At 37.6% G+C, this 18876-nt stretch overlaps 1 protein-coding gene across 2 annotated transcripts in view; it reads right to left on the bottom strand.

Moving 5' to 3' along the window:
- Positions 1-18876, bottom strand: part of PDE7B (phosphodiesterase 7B) — a 166185-nt gene that overhangs the window by 99269 nt on the left and 48040 nt on the right. For both annotated transcript variants that reach the window (XM_058019799.1, XM_058019798.1), the window contains exon 3: positions 11717-11777. In XM_058019799.1, coding sequence (XP_057875782.1) covers positions 11717-11777 — 61 coding nt within the window. The remainder of the gene's footprint in view (positions 1-11716; positions 11778-18876) is intronic.

Here is an 18876-nt window from a genome sequence, read left to right as displayed (position 1 = left end):
TGCACTTGTGCCTTTAATGTGGTAGCTCCCTGGACATATTATTACCTGTGATAGTGGATTAATGTCTGTTGTTACACTCCCTGCTGATAACAAGAAATCACAATGAGGCATCTGCCATTCATCTTCCCTCTCCAGCAGAACTCTGTCAGTGACTGCCATTGTTGTTACACCATGCAGCTGCTAGCTGGGGACCCGAATAATTTATGCTGCTCCTTAACTTACATCAACATCATCACAACTCTTTCCACAGGAGAAGTTCCATGGTGATTTTAATTGAATATTTACAGAGTGGCTGGGTGTTTTGGCAACCCTATTTGAGGTTTACAAAGCAAAGCCAAATAATACCAGTTTAACAGTGATTTTTTTTTTTTTCTGCAGATACTGCCCCAAGTCTGTAAATATAAAAACTTCGGATACCAATAGTTAAAGAAATTAAGTTCCATTAGAAAATCTTCACAGGGCAGTTAGAGCTGAGAAGAGTAAAATTTCTCTCTTTCTTAGACAATGACCCTTCTCTTGACGAATTCCTGTCTCAACCATCAAGGTTCCAGAGCATTCTAGGACTTAACAGTCATGTATCTCACCTATAAATTTGTCTTTCTACTTTTGTAGAAATCTGAAATATAGTTCATGGGGTGGAAATGCACAGGCTTCTTTTTAAGGGTATGTTAATACATTATTTATTAACAAAAGATATAATAGTGTATATAAATAAATATATGTATGGGTTATCTTTACATATTGTTACTGAAAGTAACAGTTACTGAAAGTAACTGCCCCTTCTTCTGTCAGCAGGATAATATTCTTCTTGATATGGACATGTTATACATTTCTGCTGTCAGTTTATTGCACTGTTTTCAGATGGAGAAATCAATTCTAGTCCACTAATCCTTGCTTTCTTCTAATTCTACTAATAAAGCGTATGATCCCAGTATTTCTGAGTCCTTTCATTAGCAATCTCCTTTATGAAATGAGAAGATATCTCAATTATAATTTGTCCTATATATCCATGAATAAAATGTGAAGATCTCATTATTGTGTGTTAATAAACAAAGCTTTTCAATATGAATAATTCCTTTGAATTAAGTATTAAATTAAATTTGCTCTTTATAATCTATAAGCTCAGTATAAAATCCTGATCTAGACTTAAAAATCATTTTACCTTATGTTTCAAAAAGGACAAATTTCTCATTGGACTAAATCATTTTTGCCATTCCCCATAAACCTGTCCTCATATATAAGACAAATATCTGATAAAGTTGTAGGTTGCATGCACCAATTGATGGCTTGCGTACTCAAAGTAGGCAAACGACAAACACACGCTTGCATCTTGTCATAAATTATGAATCGTATACATCCTAAACATCCTCAGTTAAATCTTAACTGAGCTGAGTGGTCCTGAAGGTAGGATGTGGCTACAGAAGTCTGCATGTTAGAGCAACTGCTGGGTTGAAGTCCCAATGGGTGTTGATCTCTGGCAAGGTTTAGAGAAGCAGGAGCACAAGAAGAGCAAATTGGCTAAGTTAAACAGCCACAGCAGAGGCCCCCAGGTCTGCACTGTGTGTGCTTTGGAGGATTTTGCTTGCACTACTTCTAATCTATGTCCCTGGATTAGATGTCTAGGAGCAGCCAGAATGCACTAGAAGTGCTTCCAGAGCACAGTCCTTGCTCTATTACAAATTTTCAAATTTTCTTCCCATAGGACAGCATGCTGGATCCCTTAAGCATTTGAAAAACCCTTTGTCATGTTTTCAATTTACTTTATTCAACTCAAATTCAGGAGCTATTCATATGTCAGAAAAGGTCCTGCAGCTATGTCAAAGGGAGAGAGAGAGAAATTAAGACTTCCCAAAAGCAATGAGGAAAATAATTCAGTTAATAAAAACAATTTCCCACAAATACTTTTCTACAAATATCCTGAAAACTCGAGACTTGATTTTGTGTTTAAAAAAAAAATTAAATCTTGCAGATGAGGTTGATTAGCCTATTTTTCTATTATTCCCTCCACTTTAAACCTGAGAGCTTTGAACACCGTGTTCAATGGTGAAAAACAAGGAGTAAGATTATTCTCCTCCAATTGCTCTCATCCACACTTCACTTTCTTGAGGAGTCGGTGGGGAGAGTAGGATTCCTCAGACCAGTTTTAGACATCGAAGTCTGAAGAAAGCACCTCTTTCCTGTTCTTTCCTGCTACAAAAGGGATGGTTAGATGATGGCTGTAGACTTTAATTTTTTTTTTATAGATGTTTACAGACATTCTGTTAGATGAATTGCATCCCAGCTGTCTTCAGCACTACTTCCTCTGCAGAGTGAGAAGAATGCCCTGTGAGGGAATTCCAGTAGGAGAACTCTCTGAACTTTTCTGTAAGAAATACATTAATTTCTTGGCATAGCCAGCTATGATTCAGAAATTCCATTTCTTGTTGCTAAATAGAATTTCCATCATTTACTACCAATATTCACAGTCACACTCCATGATTTCATAAGCCCAGAGCCTCAAGTGTTTGGATCAGTTCAGTGCTTGAGCATGCACAGTGCTAGACACTGTGACTGACCCTGGCATGCAAACTCATTTCAATCTACTCATTTTTTGGCTGCAGTGAGAGGATATAAATACATGCCTAAGTAGTTTGATGATCAACAGGTGAGCTAAGAAAACAACTTAATGCCTTAAGAAGTATGAGATGTACAAGAAGACAGCAGATTATAATTAGAAATTATATTTTAATATTAAAAAAATTTAAAAAGGAAAAGGAAGCTAAAGCCATCAAGGAAAACTACTTGCCCAGATAATCAGGCAAAAGAACATCAGGGTTTTTATTTGGTAGCTTTATTTTTTATACTAGAAGTGAAAAAAAATTCCTACAAATATTACACTGCCAATTCTCAGTAACAATGAGAAAATTAACAACATTCAAAACAGAAAAAATGTTTAGCTCCAGAATATGAGACATTCTTATAATACAGAGCAGAGAAGAATACAGGAAAATGCCTTCTTAATCTAGGAAATTTATGAGCATGTACAGTCAGGAACTGAGTGCTTGAAAGCACAGGAATTCCATGGCGTTCTCACACATTAATCACTCTTACTAAGGGTAGCTACACAATAATCTGTAGGACATTGCAGAGACAGTGAAATTCCAAGGTATCACCAAGTAATAATTAAAGAAGCAAAGATTAATTGCTGGAGATGAGCTCAAACCACAAATTATAAATCTGAACATTTAAAATCTAATTTTGAAAAGTTTAGCTCTGGAGATTTTATGCTATCGTGAAGGGATGGCTGATGTAAAACTATGAATAAGTGTTTTCTTCTTCAATTTGGAGATTCTTTTCCCCCTCCCCATCTTTTGAGAGAACATTATTATAGCAGTGTGGTTAGTCACAGCAATTTTCTGTACAGCAAGTACTTTGGGTGAACACAACCCACTCACAGCACTTTGGACAAAGAAGATGGGAAACTACGTGAATGCAGTCCGTGCTTGGGCACGAGGTTAGGCATGAGGAAAAATCAAACTGTGAGGAAGCACAGTGAATAGGCACTTGAAATCTATTTTCCAACAGGGGATCAGCAATAACTCATGTGACAAATACCATGAAACAACATATGAGATAATCTTAAGTAAATCAATCAAGCCACTGTTCCTCTGCTTTTCTAAGAAGTACTTAGTTAAAAAAAAAAGAAAAAGGAAATGTCTGTGAAACAAAATTCAGGATTCTCCTTGTCTTACATGTGTGTGCTCTCCCAGATGTGGGGTGCTATTTCCTTCCTCCTGGAGCCATAGCCAGCATTTGTCCTTGTGCAGGGTCAATAGAGGGAACAGAGTGCACTTAATCCCAACCTGTGTTGCTTTTATTTTGATAGGTAAGAAAAAAAGTGAGTGTTGTGAGGTTTAACTATCTTAGGATGATGAAAGTTCAGAATTGAAAGGTTAACCTCTCACTAGATTATTACATAAATGGGCAGCAGAATGCAATCCATCTGTTTGCAACATGCTTTGGACAAAAAGGAAGACACTTGACAGACTTTGCAGGTATTTGTAGACATGCTTTGAGTGCAACTTCTGGATAGGACTTGGAAACCTGTAGCTTTTGCCTAAATTCTCAGGCAAGTCAAAAAACCTTTTTGATAGAAAGACAAGCTGAAGAGTCAGGGGTTTGGGGTATCTCTAGTTGTGAGACTGGAGGGTTTTTTTAATCATCTCTTGAGGTTTTGAATCTCAGCTGGATCTCCTGGTCCAAATGAATGGCTTTTGCAGGTGTGGGCAACACAGTAACACTCTCTTCTCCAGAAAGCCATGGTGCTTGCTTACATTATATAGATGCTGCCAAATCATCATTACTGCATTCTCTACAAGTGCCCTGACTTCCATCTCTTTCCTGTAACAGGTTCAGACATAGGATACAACTAGATATGATTCAAGTTAATGTTTATGCAATAGAAAACCAAGAACCCTAAATTAAATTTTGCAAAGTGTTTTATGCACGTGCTCAAAAGGACAAGGCCAGTTTTTGTCTCCTTCAGCACCTTTCTAAAAGGTAGAATGCTGCAAGAGAAGTAGTTTCAGTCTGACCTGATTTACAGTACAGAACAGGATAAACAGGTGGTCACTGTCACTCAACTACCAGCCTATATAATTACCTAAAATAGCAATTAGATCAAAATTACTTGAATAATAAGATATTATTAGAGAGCTGCTCTTAAAAATATTCTTAGGGCATCAGAAATTTAATTTTATTTTTTACTGGATTCTTACCCAAAGTAATCAAATAGTCATGAAAGTAAAGCTGGATTTGATATTTACATTTTTGAGGTTTTAGGCAAAAATCTTATCATAGTAAAGACAAAGAGTTCCTACTTGTTTAGCCTGAGACTGCAACACAGTGATGAAGTGGCACAATGATGGTGTGTGTGCACCACAAAGCTCTTGACAAAGGAGTTGCTGTTGTGGCCTCATGCCCAATGGTTTGCCACTTTCTGTCTCCAAGCAACACTCCCTTTGGAGCGGCAGCCTGGCATCTCAGCCTTCCACATCGCCACTTGGTGACAGCCCAAGTCTAGTCTGCTCTGTGCCACTGTGGCCAACAAGTCACGGGAATTCTCAGAGAAAACAGGTGAGATTTAGAAAATGCATTTCAGGAAGATACAGTCAGCTCGGGAGGAGTTGACATGAAGGAGCAATAAGCCTCTGTTTCAGTGGTGGTAACGACACAGAGAACCCAATTTTTAAAATTCATTTACAAGCTAAATAGTTGCAGTATCAGGAGTTGAGTCTTGTTTTTAAATTGTATTAATATTTTGGAATGCTATTTTAGAGGAAAAAGGCACAAGTGTTAGAAGTTATTTGAAAATAACTGCTCAATTGGGTGGAAGAACTACAGTTCCATAGGTCCTGTCTACACAATCCTGTTCTCATCATAATAAATATTCTCATCAAAATAAATTGTTGGTAGAGAGTGGCAGTTGGAAATATAAAATGTAAGTGAAAAACCCAAAGCATTGACTTATATGTTGAAATTTGAATTTATCTACATGAACAGGATATCAAAAGGAGACATGGTGTTTATCTTTCTGTATGCATTCACACCATTGCTTTATAAATGGAAAAAACCTGCTTCTCTTCATCCTGTGTTGCAAGCTGCTCATGGAATAGAAGGCTATCTTTTTGTAGCAGACATCCTAAGCCTCTCCCTTCCGACAGCTATGAATTTCTGAGTAATCCTGATGGGCAGCGTAGCAACAAGCATGGGTTTCTTCCTAGCCACTGTAGATTGTAGGCCTTTTCCCAACATATATACATTGCTTAATTTCACAAAAATTAATTCATGTGTTTATTTGTATCTCATTTGCACAGATGGAATACTAAGTCTGCATAAGGTCAAGTGCAGGTGTAAGTCTTCGAGTGACTGGGATATAAATAGTCCATATATTTGGCTATTTAGAACACCATTGCTCATGCATGACTATCAGTTGCAGCAGAAATTTTGAATGTGCAAGAGATATAGGGTCACATTTCAAATGATGTCAGTGAGAGCTCCAGGAATGGCTCACAGGTTCTTTGTCAGTGCAGAACCATTTGACTACATGCCTCATTTCTTTTTCTCCCTTTGCTGCAGGGCAAGTTGACACACTTAATTACTCTTCAGTATTTTTTACCCATTAAGTTATTTGGTTATTTACCTGGTCAAGTTTTGCATAGCTACAATAGATTTTTTTCCTGCCACAAGTGAAGGTGCCTTCAATGGTTATATAAGGCAGGGACCAGCCAGCCAGAGCCTTGCCAGTACCCCTCTCCCCTGGCTTTCAACACAGTTGTTATTCCAGTAATGTCTCTCTCTCTCAAGCTGTGGTTGCCAACTCTGTTCAAATGTGTGGTGGTTTCCTGCTTTGGGCAAAGAGCCACCAAGACTGAAGCTGGATCCACAAAACTAATTTCATGGCTAAATGCCGATTCGTTTACCCGTAACTCTTCATAGGCAATAAATGGTGGAAGTATGCAATAAAACCCACTTTTTGGGGAGATGAGGGACGTAGACACCTCTCTGTTCTGGAATATGAAAAAGTTTGCTGCCTCAAAGCAACAAAGTTAAGGGCTAGTAGTCTGGAGAATAAAAAAAAAGGTGGCACTACCTCAAGTTTTAGAAAATAATTGGTTTTTTTGTTGTTGTTGTTTTGATTAATTTTAAACAGCTATTTGTGAGGAAACTGCTTTTATTCCAAGCAAGATTCATCTGTCTGCTTTTGCAAGGATTAAGTCTGCACCAAATGGGAAACAAAACTCAGCCACATCATTCCTGTCTGTGTGGAATTTACAGTAATGAAAAGAAAGCACCTCAGCCTTTTGCCATGGGGCATCTGGAAGGCTTGTGTTTTAATCTTACTAACCAGCTCCTTGAGGAGGGCAATTCACATTTCCCCTGGAAGGATCTCTGCAGACAGCAGAGTTGGCCAACAAGAGATGTGACCTCTTCCAAATCTTCCCAGCATTTCATTAAGGAGTAAAGGTGAAATCTGGTGGTGAAAGACTTCTTGCTGGAGCAACAAACGAAATAATTTGCACTTATCATCCATCCCCCTTACTACAGTATCATCCATCATGTTGAACAGATTAAAACCAAAGGGATAACTTAATTTTGTATGTGTTGTGATGAGTGCAACTACCTATTTTCTAAACAGCATATAAGGATAACCATATCTATTCTGTATAAACAGGTAATTATTTATATAAACAAAATTGCATATATACATAAATATATATATAAAAAATTGAAGTTTCTCTTCTAGTTGGCAGATCTTTTTTGCTTCTTAGTCCTAGAGCCAGCTATGGGAACTCACTTTTTCCAGGACAGATTCTTAAAACTCAGTGTTCTGCAATGTAGAGGTTACTGAGTTAACTTTTTTAACTGAGCTAGTTAAGGAAGTGAGATCTGGTTAAGTTGCCTTAACTTTGGACTCTTACAGGCTTATATACAATCTTTCCCAGCAGAGTTAATTAGCATAGGCATCCAACCAGCAATTTTCACAGCAAACTAACCCAATTATCTCTGCATGATATGATACTGTGTCATGTCTGAGCCCAGAATATGTCTGTCTGCATATGGAAAAAATTAACTTCAGGTTGTGCCATTGAAAATAGCAGTGGGTGCTCTAGGGAGAGGGATAGTTCCCTTCTGCCTTTCATAATATGAATCTCTAGACTGATAACTGGTAAATGTACTCACTATCGGTCAAAATCTCTGACTGATAGTGAGTACATTTTATAATCTCAATTTTTGTGCTAGCTATAATTTTTTAAAGTCAAAATCATTAAAGGTAAAGAGCATGAGGAGCCCAGGGTTCTAACTTCCAGAATTCAGCACAAAGCAAACATTTCCTGACACCCTGTTCAGCATTATCAGGCAATTTTTTCATAGCCAAGTGCCCTCACTAACTTGATAACAGTTCCAATTTAAGGAGAAGAGTTCAGATTTTCTTCCTTGCCCTGGAAGATCTTGCTGATGATCTGCCATTGTCTCCCGACAGACTTGGAGATTCAAGGGAAACCTCTGATAACACACTTCTATTGACAGTGTAATAGTTTCATTACTTATATTACTGTAGAACTTCAGCTTCTCATTGTACTTATAAATTTATCCTTCTTTTTCCTAAGTAAGGAACCCCTTATCTTCCCATTTCTTGAAGCACAATGGATATGCAGGGTTCAAAGTATTATCCAATGCCACGCTCAAGAAAGCTGTGATATATTTAGGATCTGAGCACTTTGGATCTTCAATGGGCTAAGGTAGACCACTGACCAACATTCTTATCAAAGTTATCGAAGTTGTGTTGCTTTAACTGGTATAACACATTGTCCTGGCTTTGACTGGGATGGAGTTAATTTTATTCTTTGTAGCTGATACAGTGCTGTGCTTTTAATTTACTATGAGAAAGTTGTTGATAACACACTGATGCTATAGGTTTTGTTCAGTAGAGCTTGCTCTAAGTAAAAAACTTTGTGTTTTCCTGTACTCTGACTGTGAGCAGGTGTACTGAACTTGCCAAAAGGATATTCCATATCATACAGCATCATGATGATCCGGAAATAAACTTGTGTTTCTGTGTGTGTGTGGGGGGTGTTGGCTGGGAGCTGCCAATCACTTTGGTCAGCAGGTGGTGAGCAGTTGTATTGTGCATCACTTGTTTCTCTTGGGTTTTATTCCTCTCTCTCTTTTTCATTACCAGCATTATTATTGTTATTATTGTATTTTGTTTCCATTATTCAACTGTTCCTGTCTCAACCCAGAAGTTACACTTTTTTCTGATTCAGCTCCCACTGCGAGGCAAAGTGAGTGAGTGGCTGCATGTTGCTTAGTTGCCAGCTGGAATTAAATCATGACAGATAAAAGTGTAAAGAGACAAGCACAATATGAAAAATAAGAGGGAGAACATAATTTTCTCTAATGACTTTAGTGCAGATAATTACACTAACACTAAACATATCCTGGTCAGAGCACATAGCTATTATCTTTTATATCCTCAGGAAACACTGCTAAGTGACCATTTAATTTTGTTATTTTTTACACTTCAATTATAAATATCCATCACTCTGATACTGAAAGATGAAGCATTAAGATTATTCTATGCTCTTAATCTCAGGCTGAGTGGTATCTAGTCAGTGTCTTGAAAAGTTATCTAACTTCACTATAGGCATTGTAAGCATTTTGGCATTTTAAATCTATTATTTACTATCTTCTAGCAGAAAGCAGGATTTTTACTGCAAACCCCTCTTCCTCAACCATTACAGAAAAAGAACTTCATACACATAATCCATGTTATCTAAAGGAAGGTGGACTCAGTGGCAAGCCTGGCATTACTTCTAAAAAACTAAATTTGAAGCTAGCCCAGAACCAGTAGTATAAAGCAGATGCAGACATTTTCTGACAAAACCAGCTACTGCCATTTTAGAGTACAGCTCAATAATGTGCAGTTTCAAATATGGACTGATCTTGCATCAAAGATCCCTTAAGAAATACAGTCAGTACTCCAGGCTCCTGTGTTTCTTCTCTTGCTAGGGTAATTATCCTCTTGCAGTTGCTGGGACTTGCCCTCTAGGTTTCTGTCAGCACTGTGTCACAGCTACATTACATGGCAGCACGACAATTTCAGCATATTTCAAAGACAGAGCAGCCAAGAAAGAAGGACCCCTCTGAAGGCATGCCGTGCTTTGTTCACTGGTTATACCCACAGACATTAATAATGTCATCTTTGCATTGATCAGTGGCAATCTGTGTTACATTCTCTTGGAAATTCAACTCCCTTGTAAAATATGAGACTGGGCACTGAATGGCATGTCCAACACAAAGTCTTAGGTCTTTTTGGCTGCGCAGTTTCTGGTTTCTGCTCTTCCCTACAAGTTCAGTATGAAAGGAAAGGTGTCCAGAGTGGACACCCTCTGGCTTTACAGCACTGCCAGAACCACAGAGATTTTTGTGACAAATTGAGACAATAGAGCTTGTCTCCAGCAGTCACTCTCAGAGAAACCACAGTTTCTGCTCTGTTTGTACTTGTTAGTTTCTTCTTTCCACACCTCTTACAGAGCCAGTTCTGGAATATACAAATTGCGCTTAGAATAGTTTCAGTTCTGTACGTGATTTGGAATTCCTTGGGGTGAAATGAAAAATTCTATGTTATATATGACACTACAGTCCTTAATTTGTTAGCAACATTGAAAAATAACAATAGCAGGCGAAATATATACAGGCAAAGTAACACAAGAGCTGTAACCTCTGAGAATCAGTTACGGCTTTGGCATGTGCTCTTGGAGTCATTTTTACATTCCTAGCAGTTTCCTTACACAGCACAGCATATGTTCTCATTCTTGTACATGTATATACTACAAGACATAGATAAGAGCACATGTAATGGAAACAAGATCTTCTTCTTCTCACTTCTCCTAAAGAATTGTTTGCACTAAGAGGTATGTCAAACTCCCACTTTTGGACTCACTCCTTCTAAAACTTCAAAATGAAATGATGAACCAACCCATTCAGAAGGGCTTTTTTTGTTCTCCTCTCTCCCATCCCCCATTCTTCCCCTAATGCATAATAACATTTCCATGGATATAACTTCCTTAGAACTAGAGTATTAGGAACTCAATTGTATTTACACTGTAGATTATAATTGCCATGATAAAGGATCACAAGTGTATCTTTTTTTGTCAGCTTGTTCCATTAAGGACTCCTAACCATGGATCATTGATGTAACAGATCATTATGGCCCATTGTGTCAGTTCATCTATTGGGATCTGTGCACTACAAGCATGACAGATTTTCTCTGCAGCAATTATAGTCTGTTGTGACAATAGGATTTAATGAATCTAAACAACAAACCTCATAATCTGTTATTACAGAGCACAGCTATGCACCCAGATGGGAATTAAGTTCCTCGACATTGCCAGTTGCAGTTTTAAAAATTGTGGCTATTTCAGTCTTCACTTTATTAGATGCAAAACTCTAATTTACAGCATATATTTATCTCTTCCTTAGCAGGTCAAAGGTCTTCAGAATTTAAGGCATAATCCTGGAAGTGTTCTGTGATTTCATTTTTTTTCCGAGTAAACATTATCTCTTAGGTTTTTAGACACTTACTCCCTGCCTTTCACTGTGATACTAGCCATGCTATTAATGATTCAGTACTAGCATTGTAGGTGAAACACACAACCACAATGAAATTGGTCACAGAAATTAGTGAAACATAGCAGAATATTTCTGCATTGTTTCTAAAGAATAGGCACTTCTAATATGAATTTCTACAAAGTTACCCCAGTATAAATATGTAAAATCACATTGACTGAAATTTCCCTGACTGATGCAGCTGAAGGTCTGCTTTAGAGACTTTTGATACATGCTTGTGGAATTAATACTGTCTTTAGACGTACAGATTTTCAGCTTTTGAATATGAGTTCTGGACTTCAGCTCATCAAAGCTTCCAATTACAGTGTTGGTACTGCTATATTTTCATCTATGCATATAGACACTACTGAAATATATGTGCTTTAAATAATTGAAAGTTCATTGCAAAGAATATATTCATGAGGACTAGATGTGGATGCACTGTGTAAATGCCATTGTGGATCATCATGGTCATTATCATGTACTTTTAAGAAGAAATTCCCAATTAAACTTATTTCCATATCCATACACTTGAATAAAAAAAGGAAGAGATTCTTACCCTTACCTAGCATGCGCACACATTTGGCATTCTGGTCAGGACTATCAAATGAGATTTCTCCGCACCTCTGGGGAAAAAACAGATATATTTCATTAGTCTCAGTGAAAAAACCCCTGTCCTCATCCTCTGATACCTCTCTTTATGCTTTGGAACTAAAGATTTTCAAGACTCATTGTAAAAACATAAAAAAGGAAAGCCTTTGCAAGTAGCCAAAGTGTGAGAAAAAAATGGTTGTTGCAAATGTGTCAGTATGGGTCAACACTGTTCTCCAGGGTGTTTGCTGAGGAAAACTCCAGGTAATGTCTTACTGCCTTTGGATCTGTCTTAAGCTAAGACTGATGTCTGCCTCTATCATTGAGGATGATTGTGTCCCTGTATATTGCCAGTCAAGGAACATCATTGGAGTTATGATCAGAATACAGAACTGTTACATTTTTAAACACAAGATATGATTTTTGAGTTTATGCAGACAGACCTGTCAGTTTAGCTGCCAGGACAAACATAACTGGTGTGGCTTATGGGTCTTATCCAGTTTCAATTAAAGACAATCAGTGGGCAGATCCCACTAACTTCAGTGGTGGTTTCTTTAGCTCCTACATAAAAGATTCAGTTTTGTATCACTACACTCAAAGCTCATGAGAGGGGCTTAAGGACGGCCTCAAATTTTCTAGGTAAAAGGGGTTTATACTTCCTTATCTACATACTTAAGGTTTTGGTATCCATGACCAAATGGGAATAAAAGCAGAGTGAGTAAAGTTTGGAAAAATAGCTGAGAGCTGTCCATTTCCCTTCCACTTTCTTTCTCTCTCTTATGTACTGTCTCCTTTTCAGCACCTATGGTGAAATTGTTAGAATTGGGAGGTTTTTTTGCTTTTTTCATTAAAAAGATGACATTGCAGCAAATATTAAAACCTACAAATCAGGTAAGTAAAAACCTCAGAACATCAAAGAAAATGAAACACAGCAGCAGTTTCATAAATGAACAACACATTTGGAACTCACTATTGTTAAAAACTTTTCACCTCCCTCACACTGAAATAAACACAAATAAACAAACAAAAATCCCACACAGTCTTTTAATATATCATTACATCTAAAAAGAGCAAACAGATGCCTGTATTCACCTTCCTAGGTGGGAGCACATACTACAGAAACAATGAAAAAGAAAAACAACACCTTGCATTTCAAAGTTAATTTTACAAATGCTCTTATGCCAGCTCACTGTCAGGAGAAACAGAAACTTGATATTTATTCTTCTGAGAAAAATGCTAAAATATAGGCATGTTTTCACAGAAGTCTCCCAGCTGCTTCTTGTCAAGAAAGCATACTTAGACAAACACAGATGGTAGAAAGCACGTCAAAATTCACTGCCCACTTCACCCCTGGAATTATGGTGCTCTGTGAAAACCTTTGGTTATTTTTGATTCAGTCCCTCAGAGGTACTGTATGTCCCAGACATATTTATATAAACATCACATTTCAAGCTGGAAAATGGTGTCTTACAATATCTAACAATACTCACCAGTCCTAGCATTATGAAATTGGGAAAACAGCTAATGTTCCCCAGAGCCAACTAACATCCCATGGGATCCATTGTAATGATGGATGAACTTCGAAAACTTCGCAAGTAAGATTCACATAACTGTATACAAGTTCATAGCCTTATCTGAATTCCCTTTATGCCACAGAAGTGGTTGAAAATCATGTTACAACAGTCAGCCTAGGAGATTTTTCACTGCTACCACTTACAGCTGGAAATACCAGGAGAAAGAGCTTCTGCAGCAATTTCACTTCTGTTGCTAGTAAAAGTTCATAGGTACATGTCAGGGGAGTGAAAAATAAACTGTTACCAAACTGCTCAGAGTGTCAAAAAGGACCTGTTTAAAACCTGGATTTGTAAAATGGCACAGAAATACAGCAGGAACTCACTTTTGCTCATCCACAGAATAGGGTTGTTTGTGCATTTTTACTGTTAGCAAATGTTTTCCATGAACAAGAAGTGAGGAATGATTTCAAGATTTAATCTTTAGGATTAAACTGGGACTTTACCACAAGTACTATGCATTCCTTCCAGGGCTGGATAAACTTCCTTGCCCTTTTCCTGGACTGGCTTACTTCCTTTTCCCATTTATGTTTGTTCCGCCTGCTTGTATATCATGGTTGGTACTGTGAGATGTGGCCAAAAGTCTCTCCAGACCCAATCCATTTCCAAACTAATCTTACAGCAGCTGCTCATTCCCTCCTGAAAGTGTCTAAGTTGGCTATAAAGAATCTATCAGGGAAAAGAAATAGGAATTTGACATTAGATGCTGGTTATTCTACTTTTTAGTTTCAACCAGTCAGAAAGCAGAGAGAGAAGGAGTAATGACCTTGGGCATACCTGAGTTGGGATACTTTAAATCTCAGTTTGGGCTTCATGGCTGGGCCCAGTATAGTATTGGTTGGACTGGTCCTGCTATATGCAATCCTGGATGTTGCCTCTGTGAGTTTACAGAGGCAGCACTGCTGAAAATAATACCACCAGTGTTCAATTTCCCTGAACTGTGAGAGCCTTTGTTGTTGAAAATCTTTAAAAGAACTGTTGTGTTTTGAATTGGTCAGATTTAACAAGAAATGGGTAAATACAAGTAAAATTCAACCCTCCAAGTCGTCACTGTACCTTCATACACTTTGAATAACTGAACTCTGGACTAGATCTTTTTTTTTTTCTCTTTTTGGAGCAAAGGAAAGCATAGGTGCTTTCAGTTAATAATATTTCAGTAATAGAGGTGCATTTTCACATAGAAGTACAGCCTGCAGCTCATTACATATGTGAATTTTTTAAATATTTATATTTATATAAGAAAATTAATTAATAAATTACCTACTCTCTACTCCCTTTTTTGAGATCAGATGCATGACATGATATTGAGCCTGTTACACAAGCTGCAATGTAGTAAACTAGAATGGAACTTACACGTCCCCATGGAAAAGACACTGAATCATGGAGCAGCTGAAAGTGGAGCTTAAAATAAAACAAAGTGAAAAATGAGAATAGGGACAAAAGGACATGGAATTCGGAAGAAATGTGGCATGAACTCAGTAAGATAAGTAAATTGGAGAGCTTGAAACCAGCCTGGATGACTCTGATGGCCCGGTACCACTTGTCAGCAAAGGGGAACCCCAAAAGGCACAGGCACCATCTTCTGCAGAGAGAGGCTCTGCTGCAGCAGGGCGCTCTCAGGCAAGGTGAGAGGGATGCTCACTCAGCAAGACACGATGAGGAGTGCACAGGAAGATGGGCAGCCATCTGCAAGAAGCCCTGTACCCAAACAGTGTAAGTAAAACTGCAACACAGCAGGGCATAACTAGCAGGAAAAAGCTCATGCAGAGAATGGATGGAAAATCTACTCTGGGTACTAATGCAGTAATGCATCTCAGGTTACTTCTCTGGTGTTACGTGATCATTCATAGGCTGGGTTTCCATTTCCAGCATGCCTGGGCTCACACCAGCTGCATTTGAGGATTTGAGATATGTGGCAATAAACAGGGTGTACATACCCCAGACAGAATATGCTCTTAGTTTTACCTATGGAAAAACTGGTTTTGAAGTCATGCTATTCAGCTTCTATCTGTATGATAAACTAATGCATTACTCATTTTAAGGAGGAAGATGCAAATCAAGTAATTGAAATAAATGGGTCTAAATCTTTTCTATGACAAAATTCAGCAATTAAATGTCTGAAAGTGTTTTTCATGAAAATTGCAGTAAGTGGCATGTTAATTTTCTACTTATTAAAGGCATATAATTAACACTGATCTAGCATTTAACTATTCTAATCTTGTTAGATTGTATAGTGTTTTTAAAATATAGTAGGAATTTTTCTGGCATGAAATTTGAACATGTGTAATTTTTGACCTTTTTAAGCTGCAGATAACCAAGTTCTTTAAAGCCAGTTTAAAAGGTTATTGGAGTAGGAACCATATTTACAGGCTTCTTCACTCTAATCTGTTTTGTTCTGCATGTCCTGAGTATGGTGCTCAACACATGTCTCTTCCAACATGGCAATAATCAGGAAGGTACTTGATGTACATGATCAACCAAACATGATAATAAATATTGGATCATTTTCTTTTTGCAGGAGGTGACAGGGATTATTGTACTGCCAAACAGAGGAGATGTGTTAACTGCACACTGATGGCACATTTTTAAAGGATCTATTGATTTCTTTTTTTAAAGTAACCTTCAGTTAGTATGCTTTGCTCTTATCAATAGTAGACGGAAGTAGATTCCATATAACAATATAGTGTGGTGAAAGAGCTTGCTCTTTCTTCTTTCTTTCTTTCTTTCTTTCTTTCTTTCTTTCTTTCTTTCTTTCTTTCTTTCTTTCTTTCTTTCTTTCTTTCTTTCTTTCTTTCTTTCTTTCTTTCTTTCTTTCTTTCTTTCTTCGTATAATTTCTTATTCCTTAGGAAAGTAGAGTTAAAAGATATAAACACAACTGATTAAAGGAATTTAAGGCAGAGCAAAAAGCTTCTATGCTTTTATGAATAAATGGATATTCTCAGAGGCAAGAAAATGCTAGTCTTATTCCTATTTCTGTTTTCCTATTACATTCCTTTCTCCATTACCTGTAAAAAGTACATAAATCATGTTCTGTCATATGTAAAAACATCATTCTATTTGCCTAAGGATTACTGATGTAAAATCTGCTAGCGTGAAAAACAATGCTGCTTTGTAAGTCAGCAAACTTCCATAAAAACAACAGGCCACTCATAAATAGCTGAAATCTAGAGGCAGTATTTCAGAGAGTCAGGCCACATGCCTTTCATCTTCAGGCTGCATGGGAGGCCTTTTAAGGCTGACTCACTTGATAAACTATCAGAGTGCAGGAACTGTAGGATGTCCAAGGCATTGTGCTTCCCTTTCTGCCTCTCCTCTCTGACGGGGACAAAAGGAAGTACGGAAGCTACAAAGACAGACTGGTGTGTAATGTCTCTTACCTGAAGCCTTTCTGCTATTACCTCCCCCAAAACAAAAGCCTTGTAATAACATCTGCTAGTGATTAAATCAATTTTTATGCTAAACAAGGAAGTTCCCTACTGATACTCTGAAATCTTGAGATTCACTTAAATGTCAGATGCTTCTGAGTTTTGCTGAATTTTTATCCATTGTTTTTTGTTGGCCTCAGCAAAGGAAATAAAACCATTGTTTTTATTTGTTTCGAGACAAAAGCTCATTTTCTCTATATCACACTATATTTTAATACGTCCATATTTGATCAATTTTTTCTGAAGACAGTAATTACAAAAGCTTACCCTTTTCATGTGATCTGGAATTGATGACTCTGCATTATGTAATAATTAAACTTATCCTTTCTTACATGAAGCATGTGTATAATGAATACAGCTGGAGAATTACATGTATAAACTTTCTCATTGGTAGCAAACACTATTAGAATCTTTCAGCCAATGAAATTCCCAAGATCTATAAAAAACTGTGATTTGTGTTATGTACTATTTCCCAAGGACTTAGTAACAGTTCCCATAATAATTATAGATAAAATCTTATACTCACCTGAAAATTTAGACCTACATTAGGCAAGTTAAGGGTTTCACTAAACTGGGCGGAAAAAACTACACTTCCTTTGAACTGGCACGTATTATGTCTATCTCCATCCACTCGCAACTATTGTGTAATCACAGCATACTGATGACTGCCTTTAAAATACTATTAGAAGCCAGAATGCTACATTTTTTGCTATTCAAATTGCTATTGTTACATTGCAACTATTGCAACTGTGCTGTATTTCATGGGGAAAGTTTCCAGCTTCCCTATTTAGTATCAGCATTGAGGCATTCTTAAACTGAAAATTCAGGTTCTATTAACACCTGGATGATTTTCTGCAGAGTTGAATAGCTATATCTGGGCAGACTTGTTCAGAGAGTTCATCCCTTTCCAAGTTTTCCCACTGAAAGGGAAGGTTTCTCTTCCCTCCAAGAAATTGAAGCATGTTGCTCAAGTAACATTTCAACACTGTCACTGTCAATGTCCAGCAGAACCCAGGCACTGCATTTCACTCTAGAATCTAGCACGCTGTAGACCCTCACCTAGTCTGAACAGAAGACACAGCAAACTAAGTAATTGCAACTAAATTGAGCAATAATTTCCAACCACCCATTGCTGCCAGTAGTCAGCATCTTGTTTGTGGGCTGAATAGCCCGAGGTGAACTTTTAGGCAGTTCATTTTATCACAAACCTGTGATTTAATATGGTTAAGAGTGGTTTGAAATGGATTAATGTTGCTGGAAAATGGACATAGCAGTTTAACTGCTTTGTTTTCTTCTTGAGTCAAGGGAAAAAAAAAAATTTAACGGCGTGTGACTTCATTAGGGAGGCGCCAGCAGCCCTGACCCCCATGGGAATCTGTCAGTGTTTTAATATGGCATCCCCTCTTTTCAGTGTTTATAACAGGGACACCAGGAGCCAAATCCAGAATTGCTAAGCAATAAAAATGTTGGGTTTTATTAAGCAGTAAGTTACAGTCGAGTGTGCATTAACGGGTGAGGCACAACTTTCAGGCATGTTCTGAAGGGGTGCTATCATCCAAGAAACATTAAAGAGCTGACTAGTTTTTTTACCCTCATGGGATGAATCTGTATTACAATTCATATTCTATTTTACATTTAAGAATGTAAAACATCTGTAGATTACCTAATGGATCCTCCCACAACAGAAAGAGTTTTAAGTAGGAGGGAAGATGGGAGGAAAATATCAATATTAGGGAAAAGGCAAATATGTTCTCTCTATTTATTGTTGCTCTGAAGTGAAACATCAAAGTTCTTTATATTTAAAACATTTCCTGGACCACATAATTATCTTTCCTTCTCTGAATTGTAGAGCTGGACTGTTCTCCTAGTTGCTTTCCATGGTCACAGCCATTTTAACTTTTACTTTCTATTCAAATATGTAATGGGAGAAAAATATGGGATTAATTTGTGAAAATTTAGGTCTCAATTTCAACCACGTTTTTGTCACACAATTCCCATCTATCTACTGGATTAAAGCCTTGGAAGCTCCAGCTGACACACCACACTCTGCAATAAGCAAAGGTCTGTGGGAAAATGAACCTCCTGAAAGGTCTCCTCAGGCTGTTCAGAGCAATGCGGGATGGATTTTGGCACCTGC

The sequence above is a fragment of the Melospiza georgiana genome, chromosome 3, assembly GCF_028018845.1.
Source record: "Melospiza georgiana isolate bMelGeo1 chromosome 3, bMelGeo1.pri, whole genome shotgun sequence".
NCBI classification, from domain to species: Eukaryota; Metazoa; Chordata; class Aves; order Passeriformes; family Passerellidae; genus Melospiza; species Melospiza georgiana.
Note: the sequence above shows the minus strand (reverse complement) of the source record. Positions and strands in the feature narration are given on the sequence as shown.